This window comes from Melanerpes formicivorus, unplaced genomic scaffold, assembly GCF_026170545.1.
Source record: "Melanerpes formicivorus ecotype bairdi unplaced genomic scaffold, bMelFor1.0.p_v2 SCAF_14, whole genome shotgun sequence".
NCBI lineage: Eukaryota > Metazoa > Chordata > Aves > Piciformes > Picidae > Melanerpes > Melanerpes formicivorus.
This window is the reverse complement of record NW_027142366.1, coordinates 7,779,924-7,796,080: the sequence shown is the minus strand read 5'-3', so window position 1 is coordinate 7,796,080 and position 16,157 is coordinate 7,779,924. Positions and strand designations below refer to the sequence as shown.

At 42.1% G+C, this 16,157-nt stretch overlaps 1 protein-coding gene across 1 annotated transcript in view; it reads left to right on the top strand.

Moving 5' to 3' along the window:
• Nucleotides 1–3,016: 3,016 nt before the first annotated feature.
• OTOA (otoancorin) overlaps nucleotides 3,017–16,157 on the top strand; it is a 37,387-nt gene continuing 24,246 nt past the window's right edge. Inside the window, exons 1-9 of the mRNA XM_068147367.1 lie at nucleotides 3,017–3,106; nucleotides 4,722–4,752; nucleotides 4,846–4,873; nucleotides 5,777–5,864; nucleotides 7,259–7,390; nucleotides 8,686–8,921; nucleotides 9,137–9,240; nucleotides 12,565–12,671; nucleotides 13,082–13,221. Of these exons, the coding sequence (XP_068003468.1) occupies nucleotides 3,017–3,106; nucleotides 4,722–4,752; nucleotides 4,846–4,873; nucleotides 5,777–5,864; nucleotides 7,259–7,390; nucleotides 8,686–8,921; nucleotides 9,137–9,240; nucleotides 12,565–12,671; nucleotides 13,082–13,221 (956 nt within the window). The remainder of the gene's footprint in view (nucleotides 3,107–4,721; nucleotides 4,753–4,845; nucleotides 4,874–5,776; nucleotides 5,865–7,258; nucleotides 7,391–8,685; nucleotides 8,922–9,136; nucleotides 9,241–12,564; nucleotides 12,672–13,081; nucleotides 13,222–16,157) is intronic.

Sequence of the window (16,157 nt, the reverse complement as noted above, 5' to 3'; positions counted from 1 at the left end):
TGACATAGTCTGACCACCAAGTTCTCTGCCAAAGAACCAATATCTTGCCCCAGTTCAGCTGCCCAGATGGGTTTACCTCTGTGCTGCCAGATGTTTTCCTTCCCTTGCTAGAGCCACACACAGAAAGCATTTGAACCATCCAGGAGTCTGTACAGAGACAAAGCATTGGCCATTTTTCTAGCTCAGCAATATCTAAAGAGGGTTGGATGTTTTCATCTCTGCAAGCTGACTCAATTTACCTTCTTCCTCAGCAGCATCTACAGCCTGTCATGTGGGACTTCACACAGTGGCCTTCTACCTTCTGCTCTTTGCCACAATGCAGCAGGACCCCTCAGTGAACACGGCAGAGTTACTTTTCAGTATCTGGCAGTTTGTTGTATGGGGGAGCCTCCTCAGCACATGTCACCTCTGCTTCCTCTGGTGCCATCCCCAAATCTCTGTCTTCTGGCCAGTTTGTGATGACTTGCAAGATTCCTGGGTGGTTGGGGCTCCCTTTTTTAGTCCATTGCATTATCATTGTGATTCATTTACTCCACATGGCAGCAGCTGCATGATGGGTGGAGGAGCCTCTTACTTTGAACATCCAGCCCAGCACTGGCAGTGGGGGTGCCAGGAGGACCTATGTTTTGGTACCAATCACCTCCAAGGCGTTCTACTGAACAGTCTTTGACTATAGATCATTAGTGGAGCTCTATCTCCAATCCTAACACACTTGCCCTAAACCTAACATTAATGTAACCATAATAGCCCTAATCCTAATGGTCCTAACCCAAATGCTAACCCTAACCACCCTAAATAAAACCCTAAGCCTAACCATACCCCCTAACTCTTAAGCCTTAACCCTAAACCTAACCCTACCCATAAGCCTAACCCTAATCCTTAAACCTAACCCTTACCTAAACCCCTAACCCATACGAGTGCATTTATATGTAGTTAGTGTCTACTCACACAGCCCATGCAAAGAAACTTGAGTCCAGTAGTTGATTAAATGGCTTGAAATACTATTAAGATGTCATCCTAGGGGACAAGTGCAAGTTCAATGTCTAAGTTCATTAGTGTAGGGCTTGGGGAACCTGCCTTGTCCCTCTGCTGTCCCTGTTCTGTGGATGACACTGTGCAAGTTGCACCTTGGTGTTATTGATGTGCAGTACTTTGCCCTGGAGAGTAATTAAACTATCTGTTCTGTCAAGGTGGCACTGGATGTATTGCATCACAGGAAAGAGAGATGCTGTTACAAGGGAATGATTTAGTAAGAAACTTTCAACTTAAAGTTGGAGCAACATCTCACAGAAACCACAGCCCCTTTTGCTGGGTATTGCAGGTACAGTCAGTTCCTATTCTGCTCCAAGGAGTCCAGGGCCACCTGACTGTGCTAGGGTGGGGAGATGGGGGAAGCAGGGTGCTGTGCAGCACCAGCCTGGCCCTCTGTGTTTCCCTAGGCAACTTGTTGAGCTGTCTTCGCCTCTGGAGGAGAAGCATTCAATTCTGCCTGCTGTGGGCATCCTTCACCTTCTGGGCCCCTCAGCAGAGGAGCCTTCCTTCCCCTCTGGCTCAAGGCTGGGTTTTGCTGGGCAGACACCTGAGGCTGTGAGGCGGTGCTGGCCCCAGTCCCTGCCCCTGCTCTGGGGTCCGTGGCTGGAGCCGCCCAGTGTATTGTACTGCAAGTACGGGGACGGAGGCACACACAGCAGAGGCAGGTAAAATGCTGTGGGATCCTGGCTATTCCCAGGAACCCACCACCTCTTCTCTTCTGCCCACCCCTTACTTCCCTCTCTTTTTTTTAGCCTGAACGCTCAGTCTGACAGTTCCCTCACTGCATGTAGGGCTTTTGTTGAGAGATGCTGAGAGCCCAGCTGCAAGGGGGAGGATAGGCACTAGCAGTGCAAGGGCTTATCAGCAAGACTTCTGATTATGGGGGTAGCTTTCTGGTTATCAAGCTTCAGATAAGGCAGCTGCTGCGTCAGGTTGAGTGATAAAATGTCTAGGATTTCTGTGCATGGAAGAGTGGCTCTTTAGGGAGCAAGAGGAGAAGGCGATCTAGGAGTTCCTCATATCCGGAAAGTTCTGCAGAGGTGGCATGTCAGAGATCTGATCACAGCTATGCTGGTGCAAAGGACCAGGGATATGCTGGTTGGGATCTGCAGGAAATCTCTGCAGGGCGATTTGGGATTGTGCAAGCAGTCTAGCTCCACTTGCAAAACGAACTACTTCATCCTGCAGATTGCTTTATCAAGCAGGGCTGTTTTATGGCAGACTTTTCCTGCACCTGCTAATTGTCTACTGGAGATGGTCAGGGCGAAGCATTTAATCTCCTTATATATTAATTTAGAGTGCTGTAATTAAAATACACTCCTGATCAAAGTGAATGAGTTGGAATAAATTAGGGTTGACATTGGTAGCATGATTTAAACTATGCAGAGTAATCAAATCTTGCTGCAAAATTAAGGCTTCAAAAGGCAGAAACAAACACAAGAAAGTTCATTGTCTAGGAAATCAGATACGTCTGAATGAGAGACTCCCAAAAGAGTGGCTGAAAAAGGTTTCAGTGTGTGCAAGAACAGGACAGAGTAGATAGATTCTTAAAGTCTAATGTCTAAATTTTTCATCATCTGTCAGTTTGAGTTACTTGTAGTACAAGACTGAAGTGTTTGCAATAGACTGAAGTACTGCTAGGGGCTGTTGAAAGATGTTTTCATAAAGGAGTACCTTGCTGATCCATGAGATTGAACAATCTGAAAAAGGCATTTGCATTTATCAAATGTTCAGATCTGGAACTCAAGCCATGGCAGGGGACTTTAAAAAAAAAAACAAAACCAAGAAAAGAGAATGTGGATCCTAATTCAACAAGAGAGGAAAAAAAACTAACTAGGTCAGCTCAGTGTCAGAGTGAGGTTGGCCAACAGGGGCCTCGGTGTCATTTCTTAAAATCAGGACTAATCCTAGTGTAAGAAGCTGTGATCTGTAGAGCAGAGCATCATCTAGTATCTCAGAGTAATGAATTGTTTCACCTGTGGGAATGGTGACTGTCACAGCTGGACTGAGGGCCAGAGTGAGAGCAGAGGAAGGAAATCTTCTCTGCAGTAAACTTGATGCAATGTCAGTGGAGGTAGCTTATGGTTGTCAGCACCATGGGGACATGGCTGCAGAAACACCTTGCTGAGTAAGACCTGCTCAGTCTCTGCTTCCTTTCCATCCCATTGCACTATTGCAATGTGTATCCTTGTCCTCCAGGAACTAGACTGAAAGCACCACATTGATTTCATGTAGGACAACTGTGAGAGTGTCAGTCTTTTCTGATGAGAAGCAGTGACACCTTGGTGACAAGCTCCAAATACCCTGTTACTGCCCTTCCAGCTCATTTGTCTTTCAGAGACCTTTATGCCACATAGCACAGGGCAGCCCAGACAGCCAGAGCTGCTAACACATATTTCTATAGAAACTATGTCCTTGTGGTACATTTCTCATGAGTACAAAGACTAAAGCTTTGATCTGTCTAAAAGAAGTGGCATGATCTTGGACTCTGTATCCCAAATGTGTAACTTTCCTTCTGCTTCCAAAGGACACAAAGACACTTTCCCCTTTTTTGCAGAGTGACAGCAGCAAGGGAGGGGAGCACAACTTCACCCTGCACTGCCAGAGAGCAAGCAAAAGGCCCAGGCCCTCTGACAGTTTGAGTTTAGAGATGTGGAAATGGAGGGTCCCAAACCTATTCTGTGTTAATCTTGCAGGCAGCTTAATGAGCTAGAAAAAGCTTAGAGTTTATTTGAGTACCTTCACTATTTCCTTTTTGGCTTTTCTGGTTTAGCTGAGTTTAAAAGGATTTTTTGTGTGCTTGCTTTTGCAAAACTATACTTTGGTCATATTGAGGTGGAATGTGGCTTAGTAAATTAACCAGTGTTTGTAGGAAGAAAATCAAAAGAGCTACTTGGTAAAATGGAAATAAATCTGGCTGCATATGCACACTTGGCAGACTTGTATTTGAATTGTATATGTATCTCCTGGAAAAATACCTGAATTAAAAACTTGGGAGAAAGTTCTTATAGATCATTCTGATCTCTGTCTGTACTATACAGCTTGGGTTGTTTCAGATTTACAGCTATAAAGTTTTGGGAGAATATTGCCTTTTGATTCTGTTCTTTTTATTCTCCTTTTCAATCTAAATATCCGCTGGTCCTAGTGGACACTAGAAGAAATGTCCAGACTTTTGAAGATCTGTTTCTTATTGGTATCAGTGAATCATGCTCAGATTACACACAGTCAGAACTCTGAAGGTAAGAGCAGAGCTTCTGTCTGTGGGATGTCTTTTGTGTGAATGGAAAAAGCTATATTTAGCAAAGTAGGTGTAGTACTGTTTAGTAACTAGGACCATACTCTCTGCTCTCTTCATATTATGGAGCTATGCCAGCCAATAATTTAACCAGGATTGCTTGTTATTTGATAACCTTCTATTTGCATTATTTTTCCATAAATATATTTAATCAAAACTGCATCAAATGTGTATATAGTTTTGGTCACTGCATACAGTACATGTATTTGTGCATAACACAGTTGAATGGTGAAAGTGAAATCACTTGTAGTAACGGGATAATCTCTTACAGATTTGCCTCCGGTATTACACAAAGCTGTGGTCAGTATTGTTATTTGATCTCTCTAATAACATTTTATATTATAATCTAATTATAATAATAATTGATTACATACATGTGTACTTTTTTCTTTAGGAGGAAGTAATAACTGGGAAATATCTCAGTGGTAATGTACAAAATTGTTCTCACTTGTGCTTCTAAAAGGAACTTAAACTCGATACCACACCATAACTTTTTATGTTCCATTTTTCATGTGCAGCACTGCTTGATATACTTCATTTTCAAAGGTAATGTGTTACTCTCACCACCTTGATTTTTCAGCAGTATCTTGCACTTCAGATATTATCTGCTTCACTTCCACAGAAATGGGTACATTATGGATAGAATGAAATTGGCACACATGATTACTTTGATTTAGATCTCCTGTGAGGACTATTTCCTCTTAACAGGGAAAAAGCAAAAGCATGCACAGAATGAGGCTCAGAATAAATAACCTGATACAGTTTAATTTTATTTTTTAATATGATTAACTTTGTTTCTATGTTTCAGAATGGTTTATTAAGGAGACTAGGTGCAGTTCCAGCTTTCTGTCCATCTCCCTCTTTCAGTCATGCTCTATCCTACCTCTGTACTGCTTGCTCCAGCTTCTGGCAACTTTTAAACCATTTAGTAATTTTGTTTAAATTTGACAGAGCAGTTACAAGCCTCAAAGATAATTCCACTCCTACATATTTTGAGAAAATCAATGACTGTGTAAAGAAGACATACTGAAGTTAATGACTCTGCTGAGGGAAAGGCAGCAGACAGTAGTCACTGTGCTTTCTTTCTACAAGCAGATCAGAAAAGGCATAATGGGATGCCAGGAGGCACACCTATGGCTCTGGACTATCCACAGCACAGCTTGTCTCTTGCCTGCAGATGGTACTAATGGCAATACATTGGAAAAGTGAGATTATTTTGGGTAGTTGTGGAGTTTGATGAAAAAAACACCCCACTCATGACCAGTTCAATCCATTCCTCACTGAAGCATGTATTTTCAGTGCATTAAATAGGTCAGCTATTCATCTGCCTAGGCCAGAAAGCTGAATGCTTGTGTCATGGTGTTAATAGTAGTATTTGTTTTTCTTATGTTTGTTATTTTACCTGTTATATTATTTTACTGGCAGTTTTGGTCCTGTTTTCTCTTACAGTTCTAATGTCTGGACAGCAGATATGCTTGCAAAAGTCATGGCCTATTTTCATGCTCAGGAAGGTACAGTTACTCTTAGCAGCCTGCAGGTTTGTGCCATTTAAAATGCATGAAAATGTTTGTTTTTGGAGGAATTAAAAAGCAACCTAACTCTGCAGCCAAACTACATTGGCAATAATAGAGATAACTAATAGATCTACAGTGTAGCAGGGAAGTAGGAATAGGTCTGTGATTGTCTTTTTCCTCTAAGATTGCAGGAATATACCTGGTAGAAATAATAATAAAGAAGACCTTTCTGCTTTTCCTCTTTTAGAAAGCAGGAATTAGAGTTTTCAGTGATAGTTTTTGAACTGAGTGTATACATGTGCTGTCATGCCATGTCTCCAGAAAATGGCAGGTTTCTCCAACATTTTGATTGTGGTTGTAGTTTGCACTGCTCCTGAGCATCCTACAAAACATATCCACCTTTGAAGTCTCTATACTCTGTTTTAGTAAATTATCAATGTGAAAGTGATATACAAAGAAGTTGTTGTTCTTTATGCCTGGTCATTGTGATTAGTTATGGGTTGGTTTAAGTGGAGGTGTAGCCTGCTAATGAAAACCTGGCCCCTCTCCCTCCTCCCTACCCACACACACACACATTGAAAAAGGAAAGTGTCAATTCTGAGCCCCAGGCATTCCCAAAAGCCCATGGTCATGTACCTCCACAGCACTTGAACATTTTCCCAAGCTCCATTTCACTGTCACAGCACATCCCAACCCATAGGACACTGACTCTGCCTCATCCCATTTGGTTAGCATCATTAACAGGCCTAGGCCTGGGCCACAGACAAGGACCCATGTTAACATTTGTTGATGTCAATTCAAGCAAAGCAAAGGCAACAAAGAACAGTTTCAATTTAGACTCCAAACCAATTCTGAAACAATTCTGTCAGGAATTAAACAGGATTTTACTCCAGTCTGGTGCTAATGAGCTTTGTAGTGCTTTCTGTTCCACTGGTGTAATTCCCTTTTGGTTTTCAAAGCAGGCACGATGAGATTGTTAACTGGTAATGCAGTCTGATGGGAGAGAGAATATTTTTGCCATACAACCTGATACAAAATTTTCCTCCCATCTAATTGCACATGGTACCTGTTTTTTGAGCTCTTTCAAGGTTCAATTTTCACAGCTCTGCTGTGTGAAGCAGAAAAATGTTATTGCTCTTGTTCTATGAATTGAGAAACTGAGGCACTGGATGACTCACCGAAGAGGACCTACTCATGAAGCCAAGAACAGGATCTAAACATTTGTGCCTTTCAGAATTACGTTAAGATTACTTTTGTTTACAGTTTGTGCTAAGTGTAGTTATTGTAGCCATCAAACCAGACAATACAGGAGCTAGGCTCTTATCTCTCCATCAGCAGAGGTTTTCAGGGAGTAAAAGATGCCTCTAATACAACAGTACAAGTTTTTTTTACATTATACATATTTTTCTGTACTTAGATGTCCATAAAAAGTTACCTGAAGAACCTTTTGTACCAGCCTAGGCAGCTGTTAACTGAATTTCAACAGCTTGATCAGCAGCAGTTCCAAACTGCAATGAAGTATCTCTTCAACAGCAGAAAGGATCATCTTGTAAGTAACTTAGCACTTGTGAAAAAGAAAAGTTTCTGTCAATGATTTAGATGAATGGGAAAGGTCTCTCTGTAGTCTGCAAAGAAGTATCTCTTCAACAACAGAAAGGATCAAGGATCATCTTGTAAGTAACTTGGGAAAAAGTTGCTATCAATGGTTTAGATAAATGGGAAAGGTCTCTCTGGAATCAATGAGAGAAATGCATCTCCAGAGAATGATTCAACTTCCTATGCAAGCATCTAAGGTAGGTAGGACCAGTTGTTCTCAGGGAGTATCTGCTTCTCTTTAGTGGCTAGAAGAGAGTTGAGATGGCTAAACAAGGTGAAACTAGTCAGCCTGTGGTATGTTCCCTATGTGACCTATCATAAAAGTCTTGCTCAAAGTCAATGAGTCTCACTTGGAGAGGACTACCTGATCCTGCAGAGAGGATCTCCACTGTAGGGGTGGGATCATAGTCTGATGTATGAGCACACTTGCCATCTTTCCTGTTGAGAGGGCCTCCAGCATGGGTATTGCTGAGTGGGTGGAGATCTGGGAGAAAGGGAGAGTGTTTCCTCAGAGACATGAGGTGACTGCCCAGAACAAACAGGGTATAATCCACTATTCAAACAATGGTGGTGCAGCTCCTGCTGCCAAAGCACACAGGATAGGTGTGCAGCATGCAGGGGGAGCCAGAGCAGGAGAGCCCTTTCGATAAACTCTAGATTCCATCTTCTCCAACAGCATACCCAGTTCTTCCAGGGCTGCATGAACAAATAACCAAACCTGGGACTACCAGCTCAGAACAGCCTGCCCTAGACACGTTGACTTGTGAGATAGAGCAGCCTAATAATCCTTCCCCAACTAGGGTGACTTTATTCCCTGGGATTGGCTCTTTGATTTTGACCCATCCTCTGAAGGGGATTTTGTAGTAATGGCTGCAAGAAATAACTGCATGGGAAAATGTCTATTCCAGAGATATCTACTTATTAAAATAGATAGAAAATAATACCCCTTCAGTTCTGATATAATTTCATTTTCCAAGTAATTAATTCTCTCGTGAGTGCACAGGCTATAACTTCAGCTATTTGGATTACTTCTCTGGTTTTTGCTTTGATACTTGTCAAAAGATTCAGGCTGGTCTTTGGCCGATGCCAGAAAGGAATTATCTGAAATAATGCAACCAAACAGTATTTTGCAGCTATTTTTCCTGAGAACAAAATCATATTTTTTTTGTAGGGTGTTTTCTGTTAGACCTGGAAAGGAGCAATATATTGAGTTAAAGAGATACCCTTTTCACCTTTTGTTGCTTGCAGGAAATTGGAAATATTATTCTTGACTGGGACAAGACTAGAGAGAAAATTTTTCAAAGCCCAGGAGTAAACAGGACCTTGTTCCTTGTAACACTGGACAAATGCTTTGTGGCTATGAATGCTCTGGACTGTGTGGATATCCTAAGCCAGGTTTTGCATGTGTCAGCAGCGAGCTATCTCCAACCTGATATCATTGGGAGCCTCCCCAGCTTTCTACTGGAGGATGCTTTCAAAAACTTGTAAGCCATTTCTTTGCCAGCCATAAGGAATACTATGTAATATTTGCTGACTATATATATTTTTAAAAGAGGTTACTATATGGTCTGAGTCTGTTTTCCAGATACAGCTTTCTGCTTGCATTGCTGTTTCTAAAGACATTTATCCACATGCAGGATTTAAAGCAAGCAGGGAATTCGTTAGTGAACGTACATTAATGTGCCCTTCTTTCACTCAGATCAGCAGTGTTCAAGGACCTCTATGACCAAACCTCAGCAAACACACAGAGAGCTCTGTATGGCTGGATGAAGCAGATTCTACAAAACTCCCATAACATGAGTGGTGCATTAGGTACAAAGGATTTCTTTCTTGCTTATTGCTTATTTTAAGAGTAAAAAAAGATCAGCTAAAGGCCTATGCATTGTATTGAATGGTTGCCCAAATTTAACACAAGGCCATGTAAGAGCAGATGTCTTGAATACCTTTGCTTCAGAATACAGAAAACATAATAGGTTTGGTTTCACAGCAAATAGTTCTCCAAGGACACTTGCTTTTCATCTCTTCTGCACAGAGCTATGCTCAAATCCTTTTTTCTAAGACTTAAATAGGATACAGTTGTGCACAGGCATGTTGTTCACTTTTGCACTCCTATCCAGACTAGAAAGAGAGCTCTCAGAACTTGTGTCTCAGAAGATACTAGCCAATGCACTGTTTAAAAATGCAAAACAAATGCAGGGTGTTGTGAAAGTTTTACTGCACATGGCACTGACTCGCTCAGAAAAGGGACAAATTAAAAAGTGAATTAATTCTGGGGTTTATGCATTTTACCCACATCTGTTTGCTGTGTTAATGATTCTTAAACAGATGTGCCACAGCTGGGACAGTGCAGGACGGGCTCCACGAGGGGGCTGTAAAGCGGCAGCAGCATCAGAGCCAGTGCTTGGGTTTCACTGAGCATCCTGGCAGCGCTGTCAGGGGAGCATTTTACTTGTAGATATATCTGTTCTTCCCCCTCACAGGAAATCAAAACCAAAATGTCCCCTTGCCTCAGTGGAGCTAAATTTGGTTTCTGGGACTTCTGCTGGTTCAAAATAGAATAACCCATTAAGTGGCAGAGAGGAAGTTGGTGATAATGCTGTGTGGTGGTACTACTGCCAGTGCCTTACTGGGGAAGCAAAGATGCAAAACTTGCCTGATGATACTTGGTAGTCCTTGGAAAATCTCAGAGCTCAGACATCATGGGCTGTGTCTGAAACATCAGTGAACCCACAGTTTCTAAAAGGTCACTCAGCTCAGGAGAAACTGAGAATTACCATGTCTTACCTGCTGGTTGCTGCTTCAGGTGCAAAACATTGCAGATACCCACCCCAGAAAGCATTGGGTGTGGACTGGTTACCAGCTACTTCTGGTTACATGAGCTGCAGAACCCATCAGCCCTGAGCAGGCACAGTTGGACTGCTACCAATATCCAGATTGGCAAGTCTAAAGCTCACTCAAGTGAGCTGCACACCACGTGTCACAGCACAGAGCATGGGACAACAGAAGAGTCCTGCAGTGGTCTGATTTAATCACTTTAACTTTGTATGTGCCTGGCACTGGGCTCACCTGAGATGAGGATCAGCCCACTACAGCTCACTGAAACTCAGCAGAAAAAAAACTGCTTGAAAGAAGCCTCAAATTCATGGTGCTTATGGGGTCACCTTGAAGAATTTTTGCTGATATTGGTGACAGCTTGTCACTGTGTCTCTGTTGTGCCTGCAGAAATGCAGGGGTCTTCTCCATCCTGCATCTCCCTGCTGTGTCCAGAAGCCCCTGCAGCTGAATCACTTGGTGAGCAGGAGATGACACATGGCTTCTATGTCTTAGAGTCAAGCCTTTTAAGAAATTTCTTTATCACTCAGCCAATCACATTTCTTATATTATAAATGTTGAATTATTCAGAAAGGAAGCATCTTGGTAGCCCTTGCAAAAGCAGGAGGCTATAACTTGAATTTCTTTACCTTACTTAAAAAGAACAGAATAGGTTTTGGGGATCACGGTTACCATGGTTAGTAACTGCAAGGTTTTTTCTTCTGAACCCCACAGTCAACATCCTTAAATTGTGCTAGTTTTTGTTTAACTCTTTTATCATATCTTTGAACTCTATTAATACTCCTGGTAATGGAATATCACTGTCAAAAATGGAGGCCTGACAGGTCTGCTGGGAGCATCGTTGTGTCTCAGCTAAGGAGCTTAGATCTGTGCTTTCAAAAGAAATCACTTAGTGAATGGAGTTCTTCAGCTTCTGATACTTAGAGGCTGTTTCTTTTCAGATGCTGAAAACTTCAAAGTGCACTGACAATTTTAACAGAGTTGTGAGTATCAGCACTGCTAAGAAGTATGTTCAGAGGTATCACACGTTGAGCCATCCAGATTGTCACACCTGGGCAAAACCACTGTCTTTGTGGCTCAGAGTATGCACCTAATCCATAAGTAGTATTTTTTCCTCAGGGGTATTTGGATCTTGATTTCATTCTCAGTCCTTGGGAGAATGCTACTCAGTGAATGCCATTTTTTAACTGTCAGACAGTATTTTGCATTTTTTTGCCAATCAGTTTCCATGAAGGTACCTGAAGGATTTTTCTCCATTATTGCTTTTGCATATTGCTGAAATGAGTGGTATCACCAACAATGATATATGAGGTGTATAAAGGGCTACAAAGTATCATGTCTTCCTGGTGTTCTTAAATATTATATTTGATTAGGAAAACTGAATATAAAAAATGCTGCTCTGTTGGTTTAATTTTTCCTGCCCCATACTTTATGTGTTTTCTGTTTTGCCAACAGAAAGCATTAATCATTTTCATATGCAACCGTTTGAGCCATTTGAAACACTAGTTCATATTCATTAAAAAAATTGTATGGGCTCACAAAAATGTAGTGCTAAAATCTAGCAAATGGAGGGGACCTGACTCTCTGCTAAAGATTTTTCTGATTTGCAGATAGATTTTCTTTTATTAGTTACCAATAACAATATACTGGGTACAATAGATTTGAAAAAATCATTGCTTTCTTTAATACTGTAGTATTAAACTGTACTGGGCCCCTCAGTTTAGAAAGGATGTTGACTTGCTGGAGCGTGTCCAGAGAAGGGCAACAAAGTTGGTGAGGGGCTTGAACACAAGCCCTATGAGGAGAGGCTGAGGGAGCTGGGGTTGCTTAGCCTGGAGAAGAGGAGACTCAGGGGTGACCTTATTGCTCTCTACAACTACCTGAAGGGGGGTTGTAGGCAGGCAGACGTTGGTCTCTTCTCCCAGGCAGCCAGCCCCAGAACAAGTGGACACAGTCTCAGGCTGTGCCAGGGGAGGTTCAGGCTGGAGGTCAGGAGGAAGTTTTACACAGAGAGAGTGATTGCCCATTGGAATGGGCTGCCTGGGGAGGTGGTGGAGTCACCATCGCTGGAGGTGTTCAGGAGGAGACTTGACAGGGTGCTTGGTTGCATGGTTTAGTTGGTTGGGTGGTGTTGGATGATAGGTTGGACATGATGATCTTGAAGGTCTCTTCCAACCTGGTCTATTCTATTCTATTCTATTCTATTCTATTCTATTCTATTCTATTCTATTCTATTCTATTCTATTCTATTCTATTCTATTCTATTCTATTCTATTCTATTCTATTTATGTACAGAGTTCAATGAATCCACTTCCTGGGTGAGTGCAGAAAATTTGTGGATTTTGGGAAGATTCATGGTCCATCTCCCTTTAGAAGACATTCTGAAAATTAATCTCAATGAAGTAAGTAACAAAATGTGGTTGGATAGATCAGATCATTGTTAAGTGGTGTCAACTACAAACAGTATGAACATAAATGCAAACTTAAGCATGAAAAAGAAGTTTTTACATTTTTATTGTTTAAATATTCAATGACTCTAAATCCATTGTCAACCAAATATTCCTCTGGTTTTGGAGTCTGAAAGTGCCTATCATTAATCTGCAATTATTTGTGTCTTCTGTGACTTTTGCTGAAAGACAGGGACCAATGATAAAAGACCTTCAGTTTTTTGACAGAGAATTGCTCACTCACCTTTGCTTTCAAACATGCTGTATTATTTCAGTCTACTTCCTCTCTCTGTAAGTCAATTCATCGAGTGTAAAACACATTTTATTGACTGTATTTAATGCATGATTTTGTTTGCGCTGCTCAGATAAGACTATTCATTAGCTATGACAATGCGACAAAGCAGTTGGACACAGTGTATGATATCACACCAGAGCTTGCACAAGCTTTCCTGGAAAGAATAAACTCATCAGGATTTGACATGAGAAACACTTCCACTATCTACAGGCAAGACTGCTTTTCTTTTTCTTTTATGGTAGTACATGGAGAGAATGAATAAGTAAGGAGGAAAGAGAGGAGCACTGAGTAGCTGCTGATGTTGTTGATGTGGCGTATCTTTTTCCTTCCAGCAGAAAAATGTAGGCTGAAATCCAACCCTGTTTAGCAACAATAAAGAATTGTTATTTCATGAATTTTTGGAGGTGTGCCTAATAAGCTAATGCTTTGTCTCCTGCTCCACAGCAAAGAGTTGTCTGTAGTATTAATAGGAGGACTAGAGCAGTATCTGGGGGTCCCAGTCAAAGCTCCATCACATTGTGCAGTACAGCAATAAAATAAATTGAGATAGCTGGACATGAGCTGCCTTGGCTGTTTGAATCACAGAAGATGGAGGTGTTTTGTGGAAATCATGTTACAGTTAGGACTGAAGGAAGAAATGTTCATGTATGCATGTTCATGTTTAAGCTTCAGTCTTGAAGGGTTCCCTGTGGTAGCTACCCTCTCTGTCTGCATTGTTCAGCCTTCATGTGCTTTTAAGGGGAACTGCTGTATATGTCCAAAAACGTTAGTAATGTTCATTTAACCTTCAGGGGGGGTTAAGTTTCCAAATAGGGCAAGAGAATATTGGCAGCTATGGTATATGGATGGGAGAGGGGAGAAGAGTTGTGACTCTTGACAGCTGCCTAAACATGAGCGAGCAGTGTGCCCAGGTGGCCAAGAGGGCCAATGGCATCCTGGCCTGCATTAGGAATGGTGTGGCCGGTGGCTGAAAGGTGGTTGTAGCCAGGAAGGGGTTGGTCTCTTCTCCCAGGCAACCAGCACCAGAACAAGGGGACACAGTCTCAAACTGTGCCAGGGTAAGTTTAGGCTGGAGGTGAGGAGAAAGTTCTTCACCAAGAGAGTCATTTGTCATTGGAATGTGCTGCCCAGGGAGGTGGTGGAGTCCCCATCCCTGGAGGTGTTCAAGAGGAGATTGGACGTGGCACTTGGTGCCATGGTCTAGTCATGAGGTCTGTGGTGACAGGTTGGACTTGATGATCCTCGAGGTCTCTTCCAGCCTTAGTGATACTGTGATACTGTGAAATCTTAGTTCATGCCAGGCAGGACTGTAAGAGTATTTTAATTGGCATGGGTGTCAACAAAGAGGTCACAAAGTAAAGAGGTATAAAGACCTTCATGCTCTTTAGGTTCTGCAAGGTTTAAATGCATGTGACTGTTCTGTGTGTACGCAGGGAACTGCATTTTCAGGGCTGTCAAGCTGACACTGGACTTACTTTCATAATGCTAAAAAAACAACCAGAGGAAACTGCTCTTACTCATAAATACGCAGTGAGCTACCTGCGAGAGTGCTGTACTGCACATTCACATGTACACACTCATGTAAATGGATGTATTTAGTCCCAAGACACCACTGGCTGAACTTATTTGTAGTCTCCTTGGGGAATACCTTGGAGTTTTCAACTAATGGAGGATATGTTTTACGGCTTCAGAGCTCCTGTCGTTATTGCAGTGTAACTCCCTGACTCCCAGGCAGTGCTGCTGATTGTCAGAGATGCAAGCGAGGGAAGAATTGTGCCCACACTCTACATTTCAGTGTCAGAAATCTCAACAATTATTTTACCACTCATGAGAGGTGCCACATTCTCACAGATGAGCGAAATGTCATGCCCCATAATCCTTAATATATTCCATTTTTACAACACACTTACTTTATACGACTCACTTTAAACATACTGATGATTTAAATACACTTTTAAGAACTAGCAGTATTCATTGCTGCTGATCCCAAAGGAGATGAAGAGCTCTTGGTGGCTGTGCAATAATGCATCAGAGGGTAATTATTTGTTATAAAAATGCAGTTACAGATGTTTCTCTGATTTGTGTGTCAGTTGGATGATGTCCCATGAATTCAGATGGGCTGCTGAAGCAGTATCTTGTTGTATTGCTAAGCAAGTTGTTATTGAGGGACTAGAGGAACTAAATTCTAAGCCTTTCTGCACTGCAGAATTTCACTGAGTTTGTGGTAGTGCTGCAGCACTGCCTGATGTTGATTTAGTCCACATCTGGACTTTATTGCCCAGACTCTGTCCATACCTCCATCACTGACTTGATAAAAACCAGAGAGGAAAGCTGGGCTTTTTAGGTTCTTGTCCTGTGTAAATGATAAAAGCCAAGACTAGTTGTTTATAGGGACAGGGGATTGTTACAGGCTTTCTGCAAACAAATTCACCACCATCATGATGAAGTTTGAAGTCCAGAGAGAGAGAGAGATGTGCAACCAGACCTTCTGTACCAGGCTGCAGATAATGGCAGCAAATAGGCAAAGGGCCTAAGGCTGAAGGCTGCATACAGCAGGTACTTACCCGTAACAGAGTGACTGCTTCTCTCCACCTGCTGTGGTGTGGTTGCACTTTACAGAGGTTAATGGAAATGCTGACTTCAATATTACAGCACGGGTACTGTGAAGAAAAATGAGCTCTGCCTCTGGTTCACAACACTGCCTTGCAAACTGCTGTGCTGGCACAACTGAGACTGGGAGCCTCAAGGTGTTTTCTCCTAGCCAGTGTTGAACTGGACACATCTCCATCCATCAGCCAGTCCTGTGTTTGATGTGAAATACAGCAGTTGTTATTTAAACCTGTAACAATACAGAAACTAACTGCTGTTACATGTGAATGAGATCTGTTGCATGTGAAATCCAAGCAGGGGTTAGAGCTCAAAACACCAATCCAGATAAGAACTCAGCAAGCCACTTCTAGAGACTGATTTAGCCTTCTTTTTCAAAGGAGAGATTACACTGCAAATTCTGCTGAGGGGAATAGAGTTGTTATCTGGAAAAACCCAGCCATGGAGAAATGGAATCAGGAAAGTGAACTTTTTGACAGCACAAGCAATCTGGTAGAGTTCAGCTGAATACAGAGAACAATGTGTGTGTCTTATAGCCC